At 46.4% G+C, this 24,426-nt stretch overlaps 2 protein-coding genes across 7 annotated transcripts in view; both read left to right on the forward strand.

Annotated features, from left to right (window-relative positions):
- ptprfa (protein tyrosine phosphatase receptor type Fa) overlaps window positions 1-13,148 on the forward strand; it is a 41,548-nt gene extending 28,400 nt beyond the window's left edge. For 2 of the 3 annotated variants that reach the window (XM_086047645.1, XM_086047644.1), the window contains 21 exons: window positions 2,861-2,978; window positions 3,366-3,947; window positions 4,561-4,658; window positions 4,741-4,997; window positions 5,100-5,178; window positions 5,650-5,859; window positions 6,072-6,235; window positions 6,551-6,663; window positions 6,808-6,840; window positions 7,268-7,365; window positions 7,632-7,755; window positions 7,828-8,003; window positions 8,069-8,188; window positions 8,908-9,062; window positions 9,295-9,580; window positions 10,299-10,477; window positions 10,561-10,687; window positions 11,282-11,407; window positions 11,485-11,639; window positions 11,815-11,950; window positions 12,310-13,148. In XM_086047645.1, the coding sequence (XP_085903771.1) occupies window positions 2,861-2,978; window positions 3,366-3,947; window positions 4,561-4,658; window positions 4,741-4,997; window positions 5,100-5,178; window positions 5,650-5,859; window positions 6,072-6,235; window positions 6,551-6,663; window positions 6,808-6,840; window positions 7,268-7,365; window positions 7,632-7,755; window positions 7,828-8,003; window positions 8,069-8,188; window positions 8,908-9,062; window positions 9,295-9,580; window positions 10,299-10,477; window positions 10,561-10,687; window positions 11,282-11,407; window positions 11,485-11,639; window positions 11,815-11,950; window positions 12,310-12,378 (3,405 nt within the window). In that variant the 3' untranslated portion in view covers window positions 12,379-13,148. Of the gene's footprint in view, window positions 1-2,860; window positions 2,979-3,365; window positions 3,948-4,560; window positions 4,659-4,740; window positions 4,998-5,096; window positions 5,179-5,649; window positions 5,860-6,071; window positions 6,236-6,550; window positions 6,664-6,807; window positions 6,841-7,267; window positions 7,366-7,631; window positions 7,756-7,827; window positions 8,004-8,068; window positions 8,189-8,907; window positions 9,063-9,294; window positions 9,581-10,298; window positions 10,478-10,560; window positions 10,688-11,281; window positions 11,408-11,484; window positions 11,640-11,814; window positions 11,951-12,309 lie in introns of all 3 variants that reach the window. The other variant, XM_086047642.1, reaches the window with a different exon arrangement.
- Window positions 13,149-13,492: 344 nt separating this feature from the next.
- On the forward strand, window positions 13,493-24,168 carry kdm4aa (lysine (K)-specific demethylase 4A, genome duplicate a). Of its 4 annotated transcripts, none has more exons than XM_086046568.1 (22): window positions 13,493-13,611; window positions 14,502-14,669; window positions 14,733-14,908; window positions 15,265-15,379; window positions 15,474-15,667; window positions 15,822-15,871; window positions 15,953-16,056; window positions 16,146-16,283; window positions 16,458-16,654; window positions 16,718-16,851; window positions 17,495-17,877; window positions 18,050-18,146; window positions 18,209-18,393; window positions 18,649-18,853; window positions 18,939-19,015; window positions 19,550-19,605; window positions 19,692-19,800; window positions 20,698-20,886; window positions 21,973-22,143; window positions 22,230-22,349; window positions 22,465-22,557; window positions 22,845-24,168. In XM_086046568.1, the coding sequence occupies exons 2-22, from the start codon at window positions 14,529-14,531 to the stop codon at window positions 22,983-22,985; spliced, it is 3,075 nt and encodes a 1,024-aa protein (XP_085902694.1). In that variant the 5' UTR covers window positions 13,493-13,611; window positions 14,502-14,528; the 3' UTR covers window positions 22,986-24,168. The 4 variants fall into 4 exon arrangements, with proteins under 4 accessions (XP_085902694.1, XP_085902696.1, XP_085902695.1 ...); XM_086046570.1 differs by having other exon boundaries at window positions 18,212-18,393; XM_086046569.1 differs by having other exon boundaries at window positions 18,053-18,146.
- Window positions 24,169-24,426: the final 258 nt, after the last annotated feature.

Consider the following 24,426-nt stretch of genomic DNA (forward strand, 5'->3'; position numbering starts at 1 on the left):
GTCACCCTGGAAACAATGCGTGTGCAAAAACAAGCAGATTAACTCGGACTTTCCCACTCTCCTTTTTCTTTTTTGGCAAAGCGGATAAGAATCAGCCTGCATGAGGGAAATGGAACGTGGCCTGGGGGTGGCAGGAGGATGAGGAGGAGGACGAGCGAGACACGCACAGACGTGTCCACGCGCACCCTAACAATCTGACTCATCTCATTTTTGTCTGAGGACACGCAGCGCGGCTCCTCGGAGACGTCCTCGTTGAAAACAAATAGCGTGATTACAGAAAACAGTCAGGAAATAATCTAATCCTGATGCAGTGTGTAATATCACACCTGGAATTTCCCGAGGGATTCAAAAAAAAAAATCTATCCACCTACCACAATCTATCTACTCTATGTGTGTCATTTTTCGAGGTTGGTCGGACCACATGTGAAAAGGGGACCACCACCCCGCTCTTCTAATCCAGAGTCACTGTCGATGTTGTAGAAGCATGTCAACCAGGACAGCCCCCCCCAACATCCAGATCCCTTTGGAACTCAGGGCGGATCTTACCTAATAAGCGTCCAACAGGGAGTTTTTTAACCACTTCGATGAGTCCGACCCCCGAGATAGGAGCGCCTGCCTCGGAGACCCAAGACTCGGCTTCCTCACGGGATGTCGTTTCGATGGAATTAAGGAGGTCTTCGGATTGGACACGAAGAAAAACGTCAGGACCCATTCCCCCACCCGAACTCGGAGGAAGGCTTACCCTCTCGTCTACTGGGGTGAACCTGGTCAGCAAGTATCTCACCCTGGGCGACTCCACGGTGGAGTCGAGTCCAAACCCTCTTGAGAGGACTGGTACCAGAGCCCCATCTTTGTGTGAAGAGACTCAACACACCCTCACGCACCAGCTGAGTCCTCCTTCCCTGCTGGAGACGCGACATTCCACGTTCTTTTGAGCAAGCTTCTGTAGCCTACGATCGGCCCGCCAAGGTGCCTGCTCACCTGCAGGCCCGACTCCACAGGGTGGCCTCGGTGACCTGCGTCTGGGTGAGGGGAAATGAAGTCCAAACGTTTTTCTCATCATAAGGCGGTTCTTAAGATGTGCTTTGTCTGGTCCCCACAAGACTTGTTTGTGTTGCTGCGTAAAGCCCCAGGCAATTTAGCTGCTAGGATTATTGGGACACCCCTCCACCACGTAGATGAACCTTTATTCTAAATTGTGAATCCCACCCTTTGTGTATTTGGAAGATTGATTGCGACTGGACAAGATTGACATTCACGCTTTTACTCTTTGTCCTGCAATTAGCTGACGGACATTGTCGTAGCAAGACAGAAAAGAAAAGACAGGCAGACATGAATAAAATGGCACTTTTACACTTAGGAAAAGCTTGTGTACGTTATCGTAGCATCTCCCTGTGCTGGGTTTTGTTCGGACACGCTCAGTGTGACGCTTCGGTCACGTGACCCGCTTGTTTTGTTTTTGGGGAGCTAGAGCGAGCAGCTTGATGGCGACCGATCTTATCTGATCACTCCACGCTCATGCTCTGCCGCCATCTTCATCGGCGCGCAACTGCATTAAAAGTTCACGCAGTCAATCGTTACGCAGATTCCATTTGTCTGAGTCTTTTATATACGACACATACATGACATGTACTCCTTAAGTACATAGATTCATTCGTGATTGGACGTGATGTCACACTGTCTTCGTGCAGTCATAAGTGACTGCACATAATTGACCACACTATTAGCGACAATTGTGGCTAACTCCATTTGTTGTGTGCTGTTAGCATTTTTGGCTCAGGTGCGGCTAGCCTTGCACTGTAATGCCGAGTGGATGTGGTGCGTGTGTGTAAGGTGAAGTGGGAATCTGCGCGTTGCCTCTGATCAGCGTCATTGTCAGCATCAGCAGAGCCAGGGGGCGCCACTAAACTTATCAGGCTGAGGCCGTGAGACAGGTCCCCGCAGAGACACCCACGGCAGGCGCGCGGCTTTCATCGCAACGCCTTGGATTTGGCGGCTCGCCGGGATGAGACGGGTAGGCTGCAAATCGGCTGCGACGCTCCTCCAGGTGAACAAAACAAAACGCGGCCGAGACCACCGGCGGAACGTTCTGCTCCAGCGCCGGCTGCCATCTTACTGTGACCTCACCTGCCTCCTCTTTCAACGCACCTGCATTCACTGGACCAAATACTCTACAAACAACACGTGACTTTTTTCTTTGAAACTTTAGGTTTTCAGAGTTGATTTCTGGATGTTGTAGGTGCCACATGGACAAAATGTCTGTGGCAGTGATGTCGTTCACCTGCATGATGGCTGAACAACTCTTGCCTCATTTTCTCCCCAAAAGGTCTGCTGGCCCTGATCATGACGTTGTCACCCTTGAAAAAGAGACCTCAGTCAGTTTTTGCATACCTTCCAAGATTTTAGAGTACCCCGGGTAATTGTCCAGTTGCACTCAAATTGGTCTAGAGAAAATGACATATTTGGGTTTTTAAGCCCAAGTAATACAGCAACAACTAGAGGTCCTACCTTTCATCATTCATTTTGAACAAATTCTGACATAAAACAAAGAATTGTTCTGTAAATAAAGAAGATACCTAACCTGTTTTTGCAAAATCCACACAATTATATAAACCGACTTTTTAGAAACCGCCACCTCCAGAGAGTTGGGGGAACCTCCCCAGAGGCACACACAAGAGCGGTGAGCACCAGACGGGCGTTCTCACCAGCACCCGAGCTTGGCGCTGTTTGAAAGCAAACGAGCCATTTCGAGGAATCGAAAAACTGGGAACCAGTTCTCAAAAAGAAGCCTCAATTTTCAATTGGCCTATATGGTGTTCCGATCATTTTTATCCAAACTGTTCACTTCCTTTCCCAACAGGAAGCCATCTTGACGGGCCTTCTGCCGGAGACCAGCTACTCGCTGACGGTGGCGGCGTACACCACCAAAGGGGACGGCGCCCACAGCAAGGCCCGGCTGGTCACCACCACGGGGGCAGGTGCGATGGGCAGCGCACTGTAGGACATTGTACTATGACGTCACACGTCCTCCCAGGTGGCAAAAGCTCAAGCGTTTTTCTGATGAGAAACCTTCTAAGGCAGAGCAGCTGAGAAAACAGGAAACGGCCCCTAATGGTGGATTTTAGAATTGAGATTATACATTTCAGAAACCTAAATAAAAACAAAAAACAATTAAACCTTTTGGTGTATATTTGGTGGTGGAACGCCAAACAAACATGACAAATTTTTGTTTCATTTCAGGTCAGTGGTAGTCACTCATTTTTCTGCCACCTGGAAGTATCCTGACTGTTTCCGAACAGAATCAAATGTATATTCTCATTATATTAAGGCTCATTGGACTTAATTTCCTTGCTTTGTGTTTACAGTACCAGGCAAGCCCACCATGATGATCAGCACTACCATCGGCAACACGGCGCTGATCCAATGGCAGCCGCCCAAGGAGATGGTGGGCGAGCACATGGGCTACCAGTTGCAGTACAAGCGGGCCGAGGAGGACGCCTTCGCCGTCAGAGTCTTCCTCAAGACCGACGACCACTTCACCGTCACCGGCCTCCACAAAGGGGCCACCTACATCTTCAAACTGTGTGCCAAGAACCGAGCGGGCAACGGCGAAGAGTACGTGAAGGAGATCAGTACCCCTGAGGACGCCCCCGCCAGCTACCCTCTCAACCTGAGTGTGGTGGGCCTGACCGCCACTGCCACCCGCTTGGCCTGGGAGCCGCCACCGCTGGCTGAGCGCAATGGGAAGATCGTCAAGTACGTGGTAGTGTACCGCGACATCAACAGCCTGAACGAGAGCTCCGACGCCACCGCCGAAACGCAGATGAGCCTGAACGGCCTGCAGCCAGACACCACCTACGACATCCGGGTGCAGGCCTTCACCGCAAAGGGCGGCGGTCCGCTCAGCCCCAGCATACAGAGCAGGACCATGTCGACCGCAATGCCGGGTCAGCACAACCCATATCTTCCTATTCAACTGCACAAGCTTCCAATGGAGATTTTCACATTGTTCTTATCGTGGTTCTTGACTTGGCTCCTGAATGGTTCTTGATTGTTTTTTGACTTGGTACTAGACTGGTACTTGATTTGATTTTTGACCTGGTTCTTGCCTTGATTTTTTTTTTTTTTACTTGATTCCTGACAGGTTCTTGGCTTGTTTTTTGACTTGGTTCTCGACTTGGCTCTTGGCTGGCTCTTTACTTGATTTTCAACCAGATTTTTGATGGTTCTCGACTAGGATCTTGACCTGGTTCTCAACTGGTTCTTGACTGTTTTTTGACATAGCTTTGACCTGGTCTTGGACCGCTTGATGACTTGTGTCTTGACTGATTCTTGACTTGGTTTTTGACCTGGTGCTTCACTTTATTCTGGACTAGGTTCTTAATGATATCCTTGACCTATTTCCTGGGGTGTAGTTTCTGAATTGGTTCTTAACTTGGTTTTTGACTTAGTTTTGACTGCCCCCGGCCGCTGCAGTAACTGGAGCTAAGAAACCGCAAAATGTCCCTACTGTCTTGAACTTTTGTCAAATAAATGATCAATTCTTCCGTTTTCCCTCAGTGTTCACCAAGAACTTTGGCGTGAAGGCAGTGACAAAAACATCTGCGCTGCTTACCTGGGATGTTCCTGAGATCTTCGAGTCCGAGGTGCCCCTCAAGGTAGGCTCCCTCCGAAGTGTCCGATCGCAGTATGGGAGCGTCGGTGATATCATTATAGTGGCGATGATGTCATCCCCGGCAGATCCTCTACAACCAGCAGAGCGTGGAGGTGCGCGGCGAACACAAAAGGAAGCTCATCACGGAGCTCACACCTGACACCGAATACTCCTTTGTGCTAATGAGCCGCGGGAACAGCGCCGGCGGACTCCAGCAGCAGGTGTCCATCCGGACCGCTCCTGACCTTCTCCTGAGCAAACCTTCAGAGTATCCGCAGGATGCGGAGGAGGGCGGGAAAGTCATGCTGCGGCTACCCCGGGTCCCACCGGGAACACCATTCAGGTCTGCGCTGTCCTGCTTTTGTTACGGTATCTTATGTAGGTTACGTAGCTACGTTACTGATGCCCGTTAGACTGTAGGTTACGAGTGTGCTGTGCACAGCAGGTGGTTCTACATTGTGGTGGTTCCCGTCACCCCAGCAACCCTGAGGTGGGAGAACCCTGAAGACATGGACCTCCAAGAGGTAAGGGTATGATCGCCGTTTTGTTTTAGCTCGCTTGCCAAAAACATGGTGAAAGATGGTGGCCCTAAAGATGCATAAAGGCTCAATATTTGACCTAAATGTGGCACGACTAATATCCGAAGTTGAATTTTCAACAAATGACAATCAAAACAATTGCTTTTGAGCATGGTGGAGGTAAAAAAGCTAATGTAAGTAGCATATGTTGCTAGCTAGCTTTAGATATTATAGCTATTTGTACACATTTTAACCCAAAGAAAGTAGAAGAAAAGCAAATAAATTTTAGGTACACCCAGAATCCGTCCGAGCAACATAGATGCTAACAAATGCGTGTGGCTTGTCATACACGCCTTCTTTTAGCTCCTTTGCCCAAAACAAGGTGAAGTACGGTGGTCCTAAAGACTCACAACTTGCTCAAACGTCGACATTGGATCATATCAATCACGGTACAGTATTTTTTCATCTTTCGTGCAGCTCCTGGAAGGCGAAGACGACGCCCAGAGGAAGAGGAGGCAACTCGAGAGCGACTTCCTGCGGCCATACGTGGCGGCCAAGCTGGACTCGCTTCCCGAGGTTTTCACGCTGGGTGACGGCCACGCGTACCACGGCTTCCGCAACAAGGCGTTGCCAGGGCAACAGCAGTACCGATGCTTCGTGCTGGCCGAGCTGACGCACCACGAGACTGTAAGAGTCTCCATTTTGGGAACCACGTCGCGGTGCTAGCTTGCTAAATGATAGCATCTTTTGTGCAAAAATTAAATAAAAAATACAAGACAATAACAAGTGTGAAGGGGAAACAAGATACAGAGAAAAGACAAAAGACAAGCACGTAGAATGTTAAATAGACTTCCATTTCGATGCTAAATGTTAGCATTTGATGTTTGGCCCCTGTGTAGCAGAGAACGCTGGTGGCTAGTCCGTTTTCGGAAGCCATCCTGGTGAAGCTCCACAGCGGGATGGCGCGCCACTCCGAGGACCCCGAGATGCTTTGGGTGATGGGACCCGTGCTGGCCGTCATCCTCATCGTCATCATCGTCATCGCCATTCTTCTCTTCAAGAGGTCAGTGACACTGGATTACACAACATCGCATCGCAGCCTTATTTGACAGAATAGTTAGCGTTAGCTTTAGCGCTTGAATGTCACACGCTTTTGACCTTTGAACTCTTTCTCTTGCTGCTTTTCTATTCTCTCTGGACGCAGCAAACAAGAAAGGTGAGCTAGCACTTCTTTAGGGTTTATTCAATGCTACCTTTTTCATTGATATTTTCTCTGTGCTATTTTTTTCAATGTTCTTTTTTTTTTTCAACACTTTACAAAGCTAGTTTTTTATTCAATGCTGCTCAATTCAAAGCAGCGTTGGTCTTTTTCCACCAGGAAGCGAACGTCTCCATCGTCCAAAGACGAGCACATGGCAGGCGTGAAGGACTCGCTGCTGGCCCACTCGTCCGACCCCGTGGAGATGAGGAGGCTCAACTACCAGACGCAAGGCGCGCACACAAAAGCACAAACTCAAACGCACACACTGTTGGTTTTGATGGACAAGCTATTGTGTGTCGAAAACAGTCCGATCTCCAAGCCTCACGTCACAGGTCCACTGACCCTTTTGTGACGTTTTCCCCTCCTCCCAACAGGTGGCGGTACCCTCAGTTGTCCAACCACACCAAGTTAGTTGTCATTCTTCTCAACCTTTCACCTCAGCAAAATAGGATTTTGGGGCCATCTATTTATGCCAGCCACTATATTATATTGAAGATCTGCCAAAGGTGTCAAACTGAAGGCCTGGGGGCCCGATCCGGCCCCCCCACGTCAATTTTCAGGGCCCCCTAAAGAATATCAAGTGTGTCTATAGGATTTTTGTCTTTATATTTTGCAGAAAATATGGATCAAATTGCATTTTTTTTACAGATATTACAAGCATTTTTTTCCACCAAATGCTTAACTATTCTCGGGCCCCGCCTAGTCGCGGGGCCCTAAGCAAGCGCTGAGTTCTCGTATGCCTTGGGCCGGCTTTGCTCTCACGTATTTGTTTGTGCTTTTTTTTGTGTCTGTGTGAGCTCAAATCTTTTCCCCCGTTTGTTGTCCCTTCAATAGGAATGAGACAACACCCTCCCATCGCCGCCTGCGACCTGGCCGACCACATCGATCGACTCAAGGCCAACGATGGCCTGCGTTTCTCGCAGGAGTACGAGGTAGTGCGCTCACACACACACACACACTTTGACGTACAAATGCCTCAAAAGTTATTGAGCAAATCTTGCGCAACGCGCGAACCACTTTTGGAGTGTGAATCATATTTTATTCATATTTTTGTGAATCGTGTCGTAATTAGAATGACTCAAATTGCATTGTAACGGGAGTGAATCGTGTTACATAGCGATTGGTTTGTAATTGGAGTAAATCCCCAAAATGTTTGGATTGGATGCGCTTAACCAAGTTTGCGTGTCTCCCGCCCCAGTCCATCGACCCCGGTCAGCAGTTCACATGGGAACATTCCAACATGGAGATCAACAAGCCAAAGAATCGCTACGCCAACGTCATCGCCTACGACCACACCCGAGTCCTCCTCACACCCGTGGACGGTGAGCGGCAAGCCACCTCCCGCGTTGCCGTTCCGCCGCCGCCCGTTTCATTCAAATGCGGCCTCGTCACAGGAGTTCCCGGCAGCGACTACATCAACGCCAACTACGTGGATGGCTACAGGAAGCAGAACGCCTACATCGCCACACAGGGACCGCTGCCCGACACCCTCGGAGACTTCTGGAGGCTCGTATGGGAGCAGCGCTCCTCCACTGTCGTCATGATGACCCGCCTGGAGGAGAAGTCGCGGGTACGACCGTGACCAGGGTGTTGAGGGAGAGGAGGATGTTCATGTGTGTGTGTGTGTGTGTGCAGGTGAAGTGCGACCAGTACTGGCCCAGTCGTGGTACTGAAACGTACGGCATGATCCAGGTGACCATGTTGGACACCGTGGAGTTGGCCACCTACAGCGTACGCACCTTTGCACTCTACAAGGTCAGGCGAAAAAAAAAAAAAAAAAAATCATATTTACTGTACATCATATTTAATCTTATATGCAGCTAATGTACTTGATTTATATTGACGTACCACATTTACATCACATTTGTCTTTGCACTTTTAATGTAGCCTATTTACATGATAATTAATGTCATAATTAATAAAATACATCACAATGCACCATATTCACATCCTTTAGTGTTTATACACCGCTAATGCAGCGTATTTGCATAATGTTTCGTTTCTGTACACCGCTAATGTATCAATTTTATATAATAAATAATTGATAACCCAATTTTAAATTAAGGTATTTTATTCACATTACATTTATTGTATACACTCTTATGTACCATATTAACTGCCACACACCTATAGTTTGTGGATTTTACTTTATATTTAGTGTCTGTACACCACTGATGTACCACATGTACATCAGATTTACTTAAAGGGTTGAAAAGGGAGTAGCTTGCTGCGTGCTCTGTAAACAGGAGACATGACTGATAGAATATTTACATCTTGTGTCATGTATACCCCTTTATATACCATATTGACGTTATCTTTAATGCATGCGCCTCTACTATACCAAATGTAAATCATATTTCATGTATGTACCTCTAACCTACAATACTGCCATCATATTTACCATATTTACATCACGCTTCATATGATGTGTGTCTCATATTGACATGATAGTTGACGGTCAATGTTTGCATTAGAATGGCTCCAGCGAGAGGAGGGAGGTGCGGCAGTTCCAGTTCATGGCCTGGCCTGACCACGGCGTGCCAGAGTATCCCAGCCCCACGCTGGCCTTCCTGCGCAGGGTCAAAGCCTGTAACCCCCCGGATGCCGGACCAATGGTGGTCCACTGCAGGTAAACGCGCAAGAAAGCACAATTACGTACTATTGCTGAAGCAGAGTGGCAGTACAGTTCATTGGATTTTATTGCTGCCTTTGCTAATGTTGATGACTGTCAGTGGATTCCAATTTAAACGTGTATCCTTCTTGGATGGATATTTTGCTTTTTCCCCCCAAAAGTTTAGTTTTCACCCAAAATATTTTAGCGCGTTAGCATAGCCTGATAGCGCGTGTTGACACCTTTGCAGCGCGGGGGTCGGCCGCACGGGCTGCTTCATGGTGATCGACGCCATGCTGGAGCGCATGAAGCACGAGCATTCGCTGGATGTGTACGGACACGTCACCTGCATGAGGGCCCAGAGGAACTACATGGTCCAGACCGAGGACCAGTACGTCTTCATCCACGAGGCCCTACTGGAGGCCGTCGTGTGCGGAAACACCGAGGTGGCCGCCCGGAACCTTTACGCCCACATAAACAAGCTTAGCCACGTGCCGCCTGGGGAGACCGTCACCGCCATGGAGCTGGAGTTTAAGGTCAATAGTGGCTGATATTTGGCACTAACAGTGAGGACTGTGATGCAGTTTAAAGGGTTTGGGGAGGTGTACCTCATGAATTGGCTAATCACTTTCCCTGAGATGAAATATCATTTTGATACAGTATATTATTCATATGTGTGCTATATAAAATGTTAATGGATACTAAATAAATCATAAAAAGCTAAATGTTCCAAAATGTGGACACTATTAATAACAATAATAGTTGTATGTGGAATGTTTATATTTAATCTATAATCTTATATTTATATATTATATAAATATTATATAAATATATTATATTTTTTATATATTTTGATATATTTGTATTAATATACTATATTATTATTATATATATATAAATATTATTATTATATAAAATATTATATAAAGTATATATATATATATATATATATATATATATATTGTACATTTATACTTAGCATGTTTTGTTTTTTTTGCAAAATTTGTCTCCACATTTTTGCCCACGATTTGTACTTTTGGATTTGTTAGTATGAATATAATTGGTATCATAAATATTAGAATTTTTTTGGGATTGCTTTCACATACAGTGCATATTTTCTTAAAGTTATTCGTACCTACAGCGCATAGAATATTTCCACATTCAGTATGTATATTTTGTAGAATTTGATTTGAATTATTTCCGCGCACGCAGCTAAGCCAACACATGTGTGCGTCCGTGCTTGTGTGTTTGTAGAAGTTGGCCAACTCCAAAGCACATACCTCACGTTTCATCAGCGCCAACCTGCCGTGCAACAAGTTCAAGAACCGCCTGGTGAACATCATGCCTTTCGAGTCCAGCCGCGTCTGCCTGCAGCCCATCAGAGGCCTGGAGGGCTCCGACTACATCAACGCCAGCTTCATCGACGGCTACAGGCCCGTCCGCTCGTCGTGTGTTTCTACACTGCCGCCCGGTGGCGCTCGGCCGTAACTGGCCGGCTTTGCCTTTGCTTCTCCAGACTGCAGAGAGCCTACATCGCCACCCAGGGACCCCTGGCCGAGACCACCGAGGACTTCTGGAGGATGCTGTGGGAGCACAACTCCACCATCGTCGTCATGCTCACCAAACTGCGCGAGATGGGACGGGTAAAACAAGAACGGAGGAAACAGTGAAATCTAGTAGCACGTGGGCGCTATCGGTGGAACGCTCACCCCTCAATCCACGTCATCCCTGCATGACTTCCCGTTCAAAAGTTATTTCCAATGAAACGATCCAAGGACAACCGAAACACCCCAAGTCCCAGTTCAGTTATTTTCACACATCGAAATATAGGGATTAAAATTCAATTCATCACTTTATGTGCTCCTGCTCAAAAGTTATTTTCAACGGTACTGAGCTGCCGAATAACCCCAAATTCTGACTCTTGCACTTCCTGATGTCGTGGAAGCATGTGAGGTTTACGTATGGAGGAAGAGGGAGGGAGCGCACCTGCTCCGTTGATTAATGTGCGTTGTCCTAAAAGAAAAAAATGACACCAGCAGGTACTAGTTAGCCTGAAGGACAACATGAGTAGCCCACATTCTAAATGTAGCTCACCAGTGATGGGACACTGTGACTTACTAAGAATTTTTTTTTTAAGTCCTTTCAGAGCTGTAATTTCAATACGGTCATGTCGCAATGTTTTTGCTCAGGATTATCACACTGTCAGCATCTAATATCGCTCTTTGCCTGCTCTGCAGGAAAAGTGCCATCAGTACTGGCCCGCTGAGCGTTCAGCCCGCTACCAGTACTTTGTAGTGGACCCCATGGCCGAGTACAACATGCCGCAGTACATCCTAAGGGAGTTCAAATTGACTGACGCCAGGGTAGGTGACGACCAGTCATTTGCTATCTTTGCGCGAGGCGCGCCATAAGTCGATCTCGGTCCTTGTTTGTTCGTCAGGACGGCCAGTCAAGGACCATCAGGCAGTTTCAGTTCAGCGACTGGCCCGAGCAGGGAGTTCCAAAAAACGGAGAAGGCTTCATCGACTTCATCGGACAAGTCCACAAAACCAAGGAGCAGTTTGGCCAAGACGGACCCATCACTGTGCACTGCAGGTGAGCGTGGCCCGGACAGCCGTTAAGGGACGCGTACTTGCTTGGATAGTTCATCATTTGGTCAGTCATTTCAGTTACTTCAGTCAGTCAGTTACTCAGTCAGCTAGTTCGTTCGTAATTTTGCTAGTTAGTAATTAATGATTGGTTGCACTAATGCTGCGTGCCCGCCCACCAGCGCCGGCGTGGGGCGCAGCGGCGTGTTCATCACGCTGAGCATCGTCCTGGAGCGGATGAGGTACGAGGGCGCCGTCGATGTCTTCCACACGGTCAAGACCCTCAGGACGCAGCGACCCGCCATGGTGCAGACCGAGGTAAACATTGTGTACTCGTTCCGCACTCCCCGATCATCAAAAAAGAAATTTTGATATACGGTAGTGCTCTACAGAGGATAAAGAATATATGCCTGTGAGTATTGACACATTGTCAACATACTCTCTGTATGTAAAGTTTAAGCGTTTTAACACCACCAACATAGATGCTATTTTTTAGCTCGTCTATGGTGTTTTGCATTGTGCGTTAGCATTAAGCTAGCGGAAAGCAAAGTTGTGTGGTTGTTTTTCCTTACTTCCCTGTTATTTACGTTTAGCTTGACTGTGAACGTCCACTGGGAGTGGCAATAAACAACTTGAATATTTTTTTTCAACCAATTGATCATGTTTTATGCCTCCAGGACCAGTACCAGCTGTGCTACCGGGCCGCACTGGAGTACCTAGGAAGCTTTGACCACTATGCAACATAACAGCACCCCGACGAGCACGCTTCTGCCAGCTATGCCAACTGCGCGCCGACCACGAGCAGGTGACCGCCAATCGGGGCACTCCCGAATCTCGGCGAACCCTCCCGGGCCCCTGAGCACCCGTCGCCCCTTTCGTTGAGCTTGTATAAATGACTTTCTATCACGTCTTAATCTTTTCACTTTCTATAAGCACTGCTGAGGACATGTCTTTTTCAACATGCTCCCACATATTATCATCATGATTATTGTAATTATTATTATTAATACTCACCCGCTGCTACTTTGTTTTTCTACCATAGACATGATGATACTCTGTTACTTTTATTTTATGTTATTTTTGGGGGGAGACCGGGGGGAGTGGTCCTAACTCCCTGATGATGGAGCACTTCAGACACATGGATCAAACACAAACTTTATGGCTGGGAAATGCTCAACAGGATGTTGAGCCACAGCAAGTCGGGTTGCACTTCCTGTTATTTGTATGTAGGCCGTGGCCAGGTCGACAAGGAGCAGGCCTTGAGATTTCGCGATTTTAGAATGATATAATAAAAAAGCAGAGGATAATAAATGATGTGCCACTTCAAAGATGGGAAAATATAGTTTATGAGGCTTTGTGATTTTTTGAGCGGGGAATGACAGCGCTTCAGTCATCTGTGGATGAGGCAGGATGCATTAAGTTCAATAAATCTATATATATTTTATGTTGTCTCGCATATGTGATCTCTCTATTTTGAAATAAAAAAATGATGCAAATAAAAGGCCTTGAAAAGCTTGATGTTGAGACTCTTCATTCCATTTCACTTGTAAATGGGGGAACAATATAACAATGAAACGGATATTTTGGGATTCAATACACAAGACAAATACAGCACTAAAAAATGAACAAGAACCTACAATAGTTAATAGAGGAACGTTAATAACAAGTATTATACATACACGTGCACATAAATATGCACATACGTAATTTAGTTTACTTGATCATACTAATTTGATTAGTTTTGTGTGCGTAAAACAATCACGTTATCTGTCTTAAAAAACAAAACAAAACTGCAGCCTTCTAATTGGTTGTCAGTCCCGGAAGCCCCTCCTCCTGGCCCCATGTAAACAAACGCACACTGAGCATGCGTCACCGCCGTAATGGAGGACCGTCTTTTCTACCAGGACTTCGCGTCTCTCTTTCTACTCCGCTAACTCGCGGCTTCCGAGGCCGAGCGACACGTGCGCGTTGCTTCACACGTAAGTTATTTTGGACGCTTTTGCGTAAGGTTTGCGCACGTAAAAGTGTGATCGAAAGCAAGTTTTGCAACGTAGAGAGACTGCAAGCAACAAGCTGTTTGCTAGTTGTGCTAACTTGCTAATCGAGGGCAGCTGTCACTTGAGTGCGCTCACACCGCCACTCTTCCCGTTTAAGTGTTGAACTTTTTTCACGCGGACGAGCGTTTAACGCACACTTTGTCAAAGTATTCTTGGTCTCTTTTGACTTCCGAGTTGATTTTATCCTCACAACGCGAAGCGGGCTGTCCTTAACTGTTAGCATGTGTAGCTAGCAAAATATTTTTCCGAGGAGCTTTGCTGTCACTGGGCCACAGTCGGTGACAGACACGCCCTTCAGCCAATCGTAGGCCGGCGTGACTTTAATTGGCCGGCTCAAGTAGGCGGGCTCGTTTGCGATTGGACGGTTTGTTAGTATGATAGCGGCACTTTAGCGATACCAAATTTATTCTTTGTTTGTTATTCCCTTTATCGGCGGTACTTTTAGACGTTAGCGTTCTTTAGCTTCTGTCCGCAATACTCCCGATTTTTGCTTAAAAAAAAGTTGTCTAGAGTGGGTCAAGGGAAAAGAAAATACATTTTGAGGTTAAAAACAGCACACTGAACTAATTTGATCAGTCCCTCACTTAATGCGATTGGTTTTTTTTATTATTGCATAATCATAAACTGATCAGTTGCACTTGTCCTCATCCTTTATTTCCCGTAAAAGAGAGACACTGTTGATGTTGTGATTTCCTCCAAAGTAGATATCAGTACCAATTTTATGGTCTTTTGCTCACAAGTCAAAGCAAAAGGAAAATCTGCCATTCGACAGCCTCGTTTTTGGCAAAACTTGCAAGTGGTGTATTCTCCAGCTTTCAGCAGAAAGAAAACATCTCAGGATGAGCGGAGACTCGGCCGCCCAGAGCGCGGCCCCGTGCAGGATCATGACCTTCACGCCAACTATGGAGGACTTCCGAGACTTCCCCCGCTACGTGGCCTACATGGAGTCTCAGGGAGCGCACCGAGCCGGGATGGCGAAGGTTTGTGGAGCGGCTCTGCGGCCTCGTCGGCCAAACGTCCCGCTGACACGTTTCCCGGCGCAGGTGATCCCGCCCAAAGGCTGGAGGCCGCGGAAGACGTACGACGACATGGACGAGCTGGTCATTCCCGCTCCCATCCAGCAGGTGGTGACGGGCCAGTCGGGCCTCTTCACGCAGTACAACATCCAGAAGAAGCCCATGACCGTGCAAGAGTTCCGCAAGACCTCCAACTTGGACAAGTAAGTTTCACATACAGCAAACTAGAGTAGAATAAGGTTTTATTAAGTAGTATTTATACACTGTAAAAACTTTTTTTTTGGGGTGGGGTGGGGCTAAAACAGGACAAAGTTGGAAAAAAAACATTTAAATATAAATTATTGACATGACACAAAGAAAAATCTTGAAAAAAAACTGGGATAAACCACCAGTAAGCTTTTTCCACGAAAAACTGGGCTTGGGTCCCCCCTCAGAAAACCAACAATTGAATGAATAAACAGATAAATCTTTTCAAGCAGCGGCACTAGTCAGCAGCATTTGTATATACATAACACTTAAAACACTGACATACATGATTGGATGTCTTGACATGTTTCAGGTTCTGTCATCCGCGCTATGTGGACTCTGACGAGCTGGAGCGCAAGTTCTGGAAGAATCTGACGTTCAATCCGCCGCTTTACGGCGCCGACGTCAGCGGGAGTCTCTACGACCCGGTGAGTAGCCTGGGGGGGGGGGGGGGGGGGGGGGGAGTCCGGACGGCGGGCCGGACGGGCCCGCGGCCTCGCTGAGCGATTTGTTGGCGCGCAGGACGTGAGCGAGTGGAACATCGGCCGCCTGGACACCATCTTGGACACGGTGGAGCACGAGAGCGGCGTGAAGATTAAAGGAGTCAACACGCCTTATCTTTACTTTGGCATGTGGAAGGCTGCCTTTGCCTGGCACACGGAGGACATGGACCTATACAGCATCAACTACTTGCACTTTGGAGAGCCCAAGTCCTGGTACGGCAGCAAAACTCTCACTGTTGGCTCACAAATTGGTTGCTTTCACTTTTTTTTTTTCTTTTTTTTATTATTGCTTTTTTGTTATTCTAATGTAAAGTGCTATATAAATAAAGTTGTGTTGTATTGTGTGTGTTGTTCATATTCTAAACAGGTACGCCGTCCCGCCGGAACATGGGAGGAGATTGGAGCGCCTTGCCAAGGGTATGGACTTTTTTTTTTTTTTTTTTTTTCTTCATTGTTTTGTGAAAGCGAAAGTGATTACCGTGACGCGTTTGCGCCCAGGTTTCTTTCCTGGCAACGCTCAAAGCTGCGAGGCCTTCTTGCGCCACAAGATGACCTTGATCTCGCCGTCCATCCTCAAGAAGTACGGGATTCCCTTTGAGAAGGTGACGCCCGCTTTGGCCTTTCGGGAGTCCCTCCGCTACGCTCCGTCGCTCAGCCTGCGATTGCTCACGTTGGGCGTGAATTGGCGCAGGTGACGCAGGAGGCGGGCCACTTCGTTGTCACCTTCCCGTTCAGCTACCACGCCGGATTCAACCACGGCTTCAACTGCGCAGAGTCCACCAACTTTGCCATGCGCCGCTGGATCGACTACGGCAAACAAGCCACGCTGGTATGCCCGCTTACTTACAATTGATCAAATTCTTTTTTATTTGAAAACGGTGAAAAATAAAGAGCGTTCTTAACATTTCACAAAGTCATTGATTTTGTTCAACTTAAAATGCCATGAATTTAATTTTCATTTGGAATGATTTAACAATTCATATTTTGCGCCGCCACTTGTCAGTGCTCGTGCCGGCAGGACATGGTGAAGATCTCCATGGATGTGTTCGTGCGCAAGTTCCAGCCGGAGCGCTACAAGCTTTGGAAGGCGGGCAAGGACAGCGCTCCCATTGACCACGCCAAGCCCACGCCGGAGGCCGCCATCTTCGGGAAGGAAGGCCCGCCTCCCGACGAGGACGCCGGCGAGCGCCCGGCCGCCAGGTAAGCTCGTACGCGGAGGGGAGGCGCGACCAACGTCTTGTGACGGACGTCTCCGCGCCTCAGCGCCAAAGCTCAGACAGCCGCCAAGCGACCGCTCGACACCACCGAGGACGTCGAAGGCGAGTCGGCCCGAGAGGAGGCGGAGCCAAAGAAGGCCACGATGGAGGCTCCCGGCCGAGTCGAGACAGACGCGCACGGTAACGTGCGCCACAGCTTACAGGACATACGTCATTTGGAACTTGGAGGTGTTGCAAAGAAAAGGATCAGGACATTTTCTATTTGATTAGTAATCCAAAATACAGATTTTTTTTTAAATGTATTTTTTCAGTTTGATAAAATTAAATGAACACTTTTTTTAATCAGAAAAGACAGAATCATGAAATTAATTACAATTATTTTTAGATTTAAAAAATGTACGATTGTTCCGCAGATTTTTTTTTCAACTTTCAACGTATGAACACTTTCATTGGAAAAGGGTTGAAAAAAAGCCAAAGGAAAAATCAATATTTTCATGTGCTCTATTAATAAAGTTGAGTTGACTTCGTTTGATAATATTTAGAAAAAAAAATCTCTTAACATTTAAAAAAAAGTAAACTTTTTTTTTTTTTTTACATTAAGTTTTATAAATTATTCTTTTTATGTGTTTATTATAATTTTATGAATTGATTCTTTTTTCAACTTAAATTGTTCTTTAAAAGTTACATTTTTGTAATCTAAGGAAATATTCAATTACATGCTTTTTTCCAAAGCATCGAAAAAAAGGTTTATAAAAAGCCAAAGAAAAAGCTTTGATGCTTGTTGAATGCAGGGTAAGTGTAATTTTTTTTTCCTTTTCTCCAGACCAGACAGTCAAGTTGGAGTCCAAGTCTGAGAAGAAAGAAGAAATCGGAGAGGTGGAGGCTGAAGAAGAAGAAGAAGAAAAGCCTGACAGACAAGAAAGTGCATCAAGGGAGGAGGAGGAGGAGGCTGAGGCCGCCACAAACCACGCGCCCGAGCCTGCGGAAGGCCAGCTGGCGGAGGCGCACTCGGCGGAGGCGGGCGGCGGCCATCCCGAGCCGGGCTGCGCGTCGGCACGCAAAGCGTTCCAGAGGACGCTAAGCCCCGCCGATGTCCTGCACGTGCACAGTTACGCCAAAGGAGATTACGCCGAGGAAGAGGCGCCGGCCAAAGACGAAGACGACGACGGCGCCGACGGCGCCGACGGCCACAAAAACGTCAACAAAGTGAGTCTTGACCACGCGACGCATCTTTCGGGTTGAAGCCGACCCGTGAATGTTCCGGCTTCCAGTGTCAAATGGAGGCAAAAAAAAACAACAACAAAAAAAAGCCGGGAAAGTGCAAACTTGTTCTGGGGCTGTGAAAGGCGCGTCAAATGACCGTACGGCTTGTGACCAGCAGGGGGCAGAAGAGTCTCGAGGCACCGCGGGGCACAACGATCTGGGCCAGCTGCCCGGGCACCACCCGCTCATCAAGGACGGCCTCGCAGATGAAGGTGCGCCCGCCGACGTTTTGCCTCCGCGTTCCGTCACTCACATGTGCTCTCGCGTGCGTCAGAAGCTCCGGAGGAGGCTTCCCCCGTGGAGGAGGGCGGCCTGGAGGGCGAGGGATGGGCCAAAGCGCTGGCCCACCTGTGGCAGAGTCGACCCCCTAACATGAAGAAGGAGCGCGAGTACAACCGGAGGGCGGGTTCCAAGCCGCCCTACTGCTCCGTCTGCTCGCTCTTCGTGGCCTACCAGCAGGTACGGCGCCACCGCGTCCTCATCGTCCGCGCCGACATCCCACCCAGGCGCCGCCGGGCTTTCTCTCTCTATTGGATTTTATCTTGAAATAAAATCTTGCAATATCAGGAGATTAGAGGAATAGTTTCTTTTTTTCAAAGTGCATTTTTTTAATTGTAGATATTTTTTTTCTTATTTTCAACCCCCCCAAAAAAAGTGCATTCCTTCAATAAAAAGTGTGTTTTTTTTTAAAGATGGAAGTTTTCCCGTTTCCAGACGGAGGGCGTGAGCGGCGCCAACGCGCCCGTCACGGCGGCGGGCGGGTACATGCGCAGCAAGCCGCTGATCCCGGAGACGTGCTTCGCCACCACCACCGAGGAAGACTCGGAGTGCGAGGAGCCGCCGGCGACGCCGCGTCTGGAGGAAGACGGCACCAGCCTCCTGCTCAGCTGCTCGCACTGCAGCGTCCGCGTTCACGCAAGTCAGTCGCGCCGCCGCCGCCGCCGTCGTCCGGACGCTCCCGAATGCCGCCCGCTCACCTCTTTCCATTTTTCTGTCGCCTCCAGGCTGTTACGGCGTCGATCCCGCCAGCGTCAGCAAGGAGTGGAAGTGCGCCCGCTGCAAAGCCAACGCCATGACGGAGGTCAGGACAAAGATTAAAAAGTCATCTTTTTTTCTAATTGAAATAAATCACCCTCATAAATAAATTCATAAATACCTTTTTTTTTTTCAAGGAAAAGATTTTATATTTTAGAGAAAAAATTTTGCGAGACTGAATTCATCTCATTATAAATTACGTTATATTAGCGTGAGGAAAAAAAAAAGTTATACGTTTACCAAAATAAACATTTTTTTATTTTTTAATCTTTCTTTAAAACTAACACTTTTTTTTTTTAAATCATAATTTTACAAGAATAATCTGTTTTTTAAAATAAAATTTTTTTAAAAAGTCCCTAGATGACAATAGTCATGTTTTTTTCCCAAGAGAAGTCCAGAATGTGTGCACACCTCCAACAAACAAAACAGCTTGAGGATGTTACTTTTTATTTATGATTATTCTTCACCGCCCGGCATATAAACAACTAGCACACAAAACGCTTCCATAGATGTATGTGGATGCTAGCTAGATAGATTGATGCTTTGAAATGTTTTTGGTTTTTTTTTCTTTGCATTCCAGAACTGCTGCTTGTGCTGTCTGCGGGGCGGCGCGCTGCAGAAGGCCAACAACAACAAGTAGGTTTTTCTTTTTGTGCATTTTTTTTTTTTTTTTTTGTCTGTTCAAAAGTGGACGCGTTGGCCTAACGTGCCAACGGCGGCAGGTGGGTGCACGTCCTGTGCGCCGTGGCCGTGCTGGAGGCTCGCTTCGTCAACATCGCGGAGAGAAGTCCCGTCGATCTGAGCGGCATCCCCCTGCAGAGATTCAAACTGGTGAGTGAGTGAACCCAGAAAAAAAAATATTGCGCCGTGGTACGCTAAGTTGAATTTGTTACGTGACCCGTCTTATAATTTTTGCTTTTGAGATGATGAGGAAATGCCAATAATCCATTCCAGTCCCCTAAAAACATTTTTTTGCACGTTTGTAATGAAGAGAAAATAAGTGCATCAAACATTAGAGTAATCCCCCCTCCATCGCAGTTGCTGTTTTTTGGGGGTTTTTTTGGTACAGTTTATAACCAATTTTGTTCTGTTCTGCCTCCAGTTTATTTTTGGGTGTAATTATACTGTGAACCACTTGATGTCGTCACACCATTTGTCTGACACTAAATTTGAAAGAATGAAAGCAGGAAGTTGGTCATTTTCAAGATCAGCCGAGTTTTTGCTGAAGATGGGAAATCCGGTTCAATCCTGCTTTTTATGCCTACAGAAAGCAACGGCCGTTAGGTTGATTTTATTTTTTAAGACGGCAAGTTTGTTAGTCTGGAAAAAGATGATTTAAAACAATTTTTTTTTACTGTAAACACATCGAGGGATCGTTATATTGTACAATATTTGTGCTTCGTCCATCGCTCTTACTCTCTCCCTCCATATATGTTTGGAAAGAAACTTAAGTGCCTTAAATGCTGTAAAAACATACCTCAAGAGTGTTTCCGTAGCATCTGGAATGTAAACCCCTGTGATGGATGGGGTGTGTGTATACTTAAAAAAAAAAAATGTTTTTATTCCACTTCAGCCAAAATTTGAGTTCAAAACAAACTTCAGATGCGCCAAGCGGAATTTGGTTTGCAACACAGCAAAGCCAAAAAAAAAAAAAAAAAGAGGCGAGTGATGTTTGGTCCTGTGCGGCGTATGAATGAGTTGTTTGCCTGCCGCGTGCTGTGTTTGCAGAAGTGTTACTACTGCAAGAAGCGCATGAAGAAGGCGTCGGGCTGCTGTGTGCAGTGTTCGCACGGGCGCTGCCCCACCGCCTACCACCCGACGTGCGCGCAGGCCGCCGGCGTGCTCATGCAGCCCGACGACTGGCCCTTCGTCGTGCACGTCACGTGTTGTCGACACAAAGGACCCGCGCACATACAGGTGAGCGCCCCCGCCCGCGCTACTTTTGGAAGTTGGTCTTTGCTGGATGTTACCAACACTTTGCTCTTCCGGGAAAAGGAAAATACACATAAGTGACTATAAGACGGGAAAAAAAAGTTGTATATTTGTCATATTTTTACAGGAAAAAAAAGTCTGAATGACAATAACAATGAAGTTGTATTGTTTTTTTTTTCGGGAAACGGCTGCATTTTTCAACAAAAAAACGTTCTAATAGTCTATTTTCTAGAATAAGATGTTCTTGAGTAGTCCAACTTCCGTTTCATTTTAATATGGACTTTATAGACGCAGTTAGCGATGAATATGCTAACGTCTTCTTTTCAGATGTCAAAAAGTGTTTGCGGCTCGCGGTGTTTCTTTTCCGTGGAAACCGGGTCGATCTGGCTCTTTGAGTGTGAAAGGTTGCCGCCCCCTGTTCTGGAGTCAAAAAAAAAAAAAAGAATATGAGGAGAATTCAGTCGTATTTTTTTTTTTTTCAAAGAAAGTAATTAAATGTTTAACTAAATTAAATAGTCATGTTTTTTTCGAGATACTGTAAATAAATCAGAAGAACGCGTCAGTATTTGTTTTTTTTAAAATACAGTAGTGGTACATTTGCATGGATAAAATGCTTTTGTTTAGTTTTTTTAAGATGTGTATTCTTGAGAATAATTTTCCGAGATCAAATAAAGTCTGAATATAATGAGAATAAAATCATATTTTTTTTAAATATGTGTAGTTTTTTTTTTTTTTTTTTCAAGAAGTTGTACATTTTCAAGAAAAAGATGCATAATACTTGTGCGTAGTTATAGTTTAGTTTCGTCAAGAAAAAAACATTTGGTAGAATAAAATCTTTTTTTTTTTTGTCGTATTTTCTCAAGAAAAAAAGTTGTATAGGCTATCATTTGGAAAAAAGATGTAATATTACTTTTTCCTGATAGTCTAGCTATTAGCGAACAATCATGTTCTATTTTGAAGACAAAATGGGGCTGCATATTTTAGGGAAAAAGCGTCAAGAGCAGGAATTTCTGGCAAGTAGTGGCTGTGTGGTGCATTTGAGCAGGCGCGTTTTGTCTCGCCGTGCGTCAGCGCAACAAAGCCGCCATGCAGGAGCTGACGGTGGGCCAGAAGGTGATCTGCAAGCACAAGAACGGACGCTACTACCAGTGCGACGTGGTGCAGCTGTCCAAGGAAACCTTCTACCAGGTCAACTTTGACGACGGCTCCTTCAGCGACAACCTCTTCCCTGAGGACATCGTGGTGGGTTTTCCTTTTCCTTGCACACACACACACATACACACTTGAGTGCCGGGACAAGCATCAACGCGCGCCGTGTGACCCGGCAGAGCCGAGACTGCGCCCAGCTGGGTCCGCCCCCCCAGGGGGACGTGGTGCAGGTGCGCTGGACGGACGGCCTGGTGTACGGCGCCAAGTTTGTGGCGTCCCGCGTGGTCCAGATGTACCTGGTAGGAAATAAAACCGAGCCGTGGATTGTGTCACCCGTCCCGACCCCTTTTCATGCCAATGAATCATTTGTGCACGTGACGTAAACGTGGCGGCGGCGGCGGCGTGTGCGCGCAGGTGGAGTTTGAGGACGGCTCGCAGCTGACGGCCAAGCGAGACGACGTCTACTCGCTGGACGAGGAGCTGCCCAAGAGGGTCAAGTCCAGGCTGGTGAGCGCCCGCCCGCATTAAACAAGAGCACACCGGATGGCGCCAAAGGATTACTTTTACCACTCTGGCCTGCCGTAGGAAAATGCAGCAACTGGTCGAATTTGCCGGCAACGATGACTTAATTTTTGTCGTCTGAAAACGATTTGTTTTTTGTTGTGGAGAAGCAACAGAGCAAGCTACTCGCCTTCAACCCTTTCAAGTCAAATGGTCAAATTGTGAATTGCGACAGGCAGGCGTTTGCCGTCCAGTGACGTGATGTGTACTTTTGCCGCCGTGTTTGTGTGCAGTCCAAAGCGTCGGACATGCGCTTCGACGGCATCTTCGAGGGCAAGGAGATCATCCGCGAGTCCAAGAGGCAGCGGGTCATCAACTCGCGCTACCGCGGCGACTACATCGAGCCCGTCATCTACAGAGCCATCATGGAGTAGCCCGCCGGGGGGAGGAAGCACTTCCACCGTCAGGACCACTCGGGACTCCTTTTTTTTTTTTTTATTTGAATGACTTTTTCTATTCTTCCCAAACGGAGGGAACATCAGTATTTTTCTTCCTCCCTCCCCGGAAGCGAGAACAAGAAAAAAGGGCGGCAAAGTATTTCATTTCCTCAGCCTGACATTGGTTCCCGGGAACGTGTCTTGACGCCGTTCTTTGCCCCAGACATGACTTGGGAACCAATCGTTTCAATAATATGCAAATTTGTGGATTTGATATCAATCCCTTGACCAACCTGGACATCTGGCTAAGCAAATGACTGACCGAGTGCTGCCTTGACTTTCACCAGTTCAATTTGGCCACAAATGAGTATTTTGTGCACACGTTTGAGCGATCTTGTCGACATGGTTTCAATTCCACTTCCCAAATGTCACGTGTGGGGCTCCATATACACCAGTTCACGTGACTGCATTCACGCATTGCTTACCCAGAATGCACACGGTTGCATCTTCACACGTGTACTTTGTACGTCCAAACATTTGTCTGCTAAAACCGTGTTGTTGTTTTTTCTAAACCTGTACTCGGTGCTTTTCAATGCCTTTTTTTTTTTTTTACACACAAAATCCATAAAGCAATCATGTTTTGTACATGACCATGTTAGCTTTGCCGCCTGCCTAGCTTGTCACTGCTACGTTTAAAAAATATATATATATTTGCTATTCAAAAAAAGCAACTTCACTGAAAGCGAGGCGACGAAACAAGCTAAGCTATGCTATGCTAACCTAACCCAACGTGTCAGTCTATCGAATGGCCGATTTTTTGTTTTTCTCCTGAAGCGTCACAGATGCTATTTTTTCTACCACAAACAGAGAGAAACATTTTTAAAGATTTGACATTTTAAGGTCTTCCCTTCAACTTTGTAATTTAAATTTAAAGCGCTTTTAACTTTTAGCAGGGCAATTTGTGTAGTTTTGGCTGAGAGAATTATTCATGAAATGTTTTTTTTTTCTTTTGTTTTGCTTTTTAAAGAAATGTACCAGTATGTCTTTTTTGTAAAATATGTTTGTGTTTTGTGTGTAAATGTCAAAATACACTTCCAGATAGTCACGGATTTTGTAAAAGTTGTTTCAGTTAAAAAAACAAAAAAATCTATATATATAAAAATGATATTAGTAACCTTCAGACCACTGTCTTTTCTTTTTTTTTGTAACTGTCTTTGCGGCTGTGTTTCCACTGCAGCTCAATTCCGATTGTTTTTTTTTTTTGTCCTTATGCGATATAAGAATTTTTTCTTGAAGTGTGAACAGTACAATCTCGATTTTTTTATAAAGTCGATGTGAACTCTTTTTGTAGATCTAAATCTATGCGTCGCATCTCCAGTATGAATGCTTATCCACACGCCTTCGATCTATACATCATTAACACTAGAAAGTCTAAAGG

Source organism: Filicampus tigris, chromosome 12 (assembly GCF_054856515.1).
Source record: "Filicampus tigris isolate MCC_2025a chromosome 12, RoL_Ftig_1.0, whole genome shotgun sequence".
NCBI lineage: Eukaryota > Metazoa > Chordata > Actinopteri > Syngnathiformes > Syngnathidae > Filicampus > Filicampus tigris.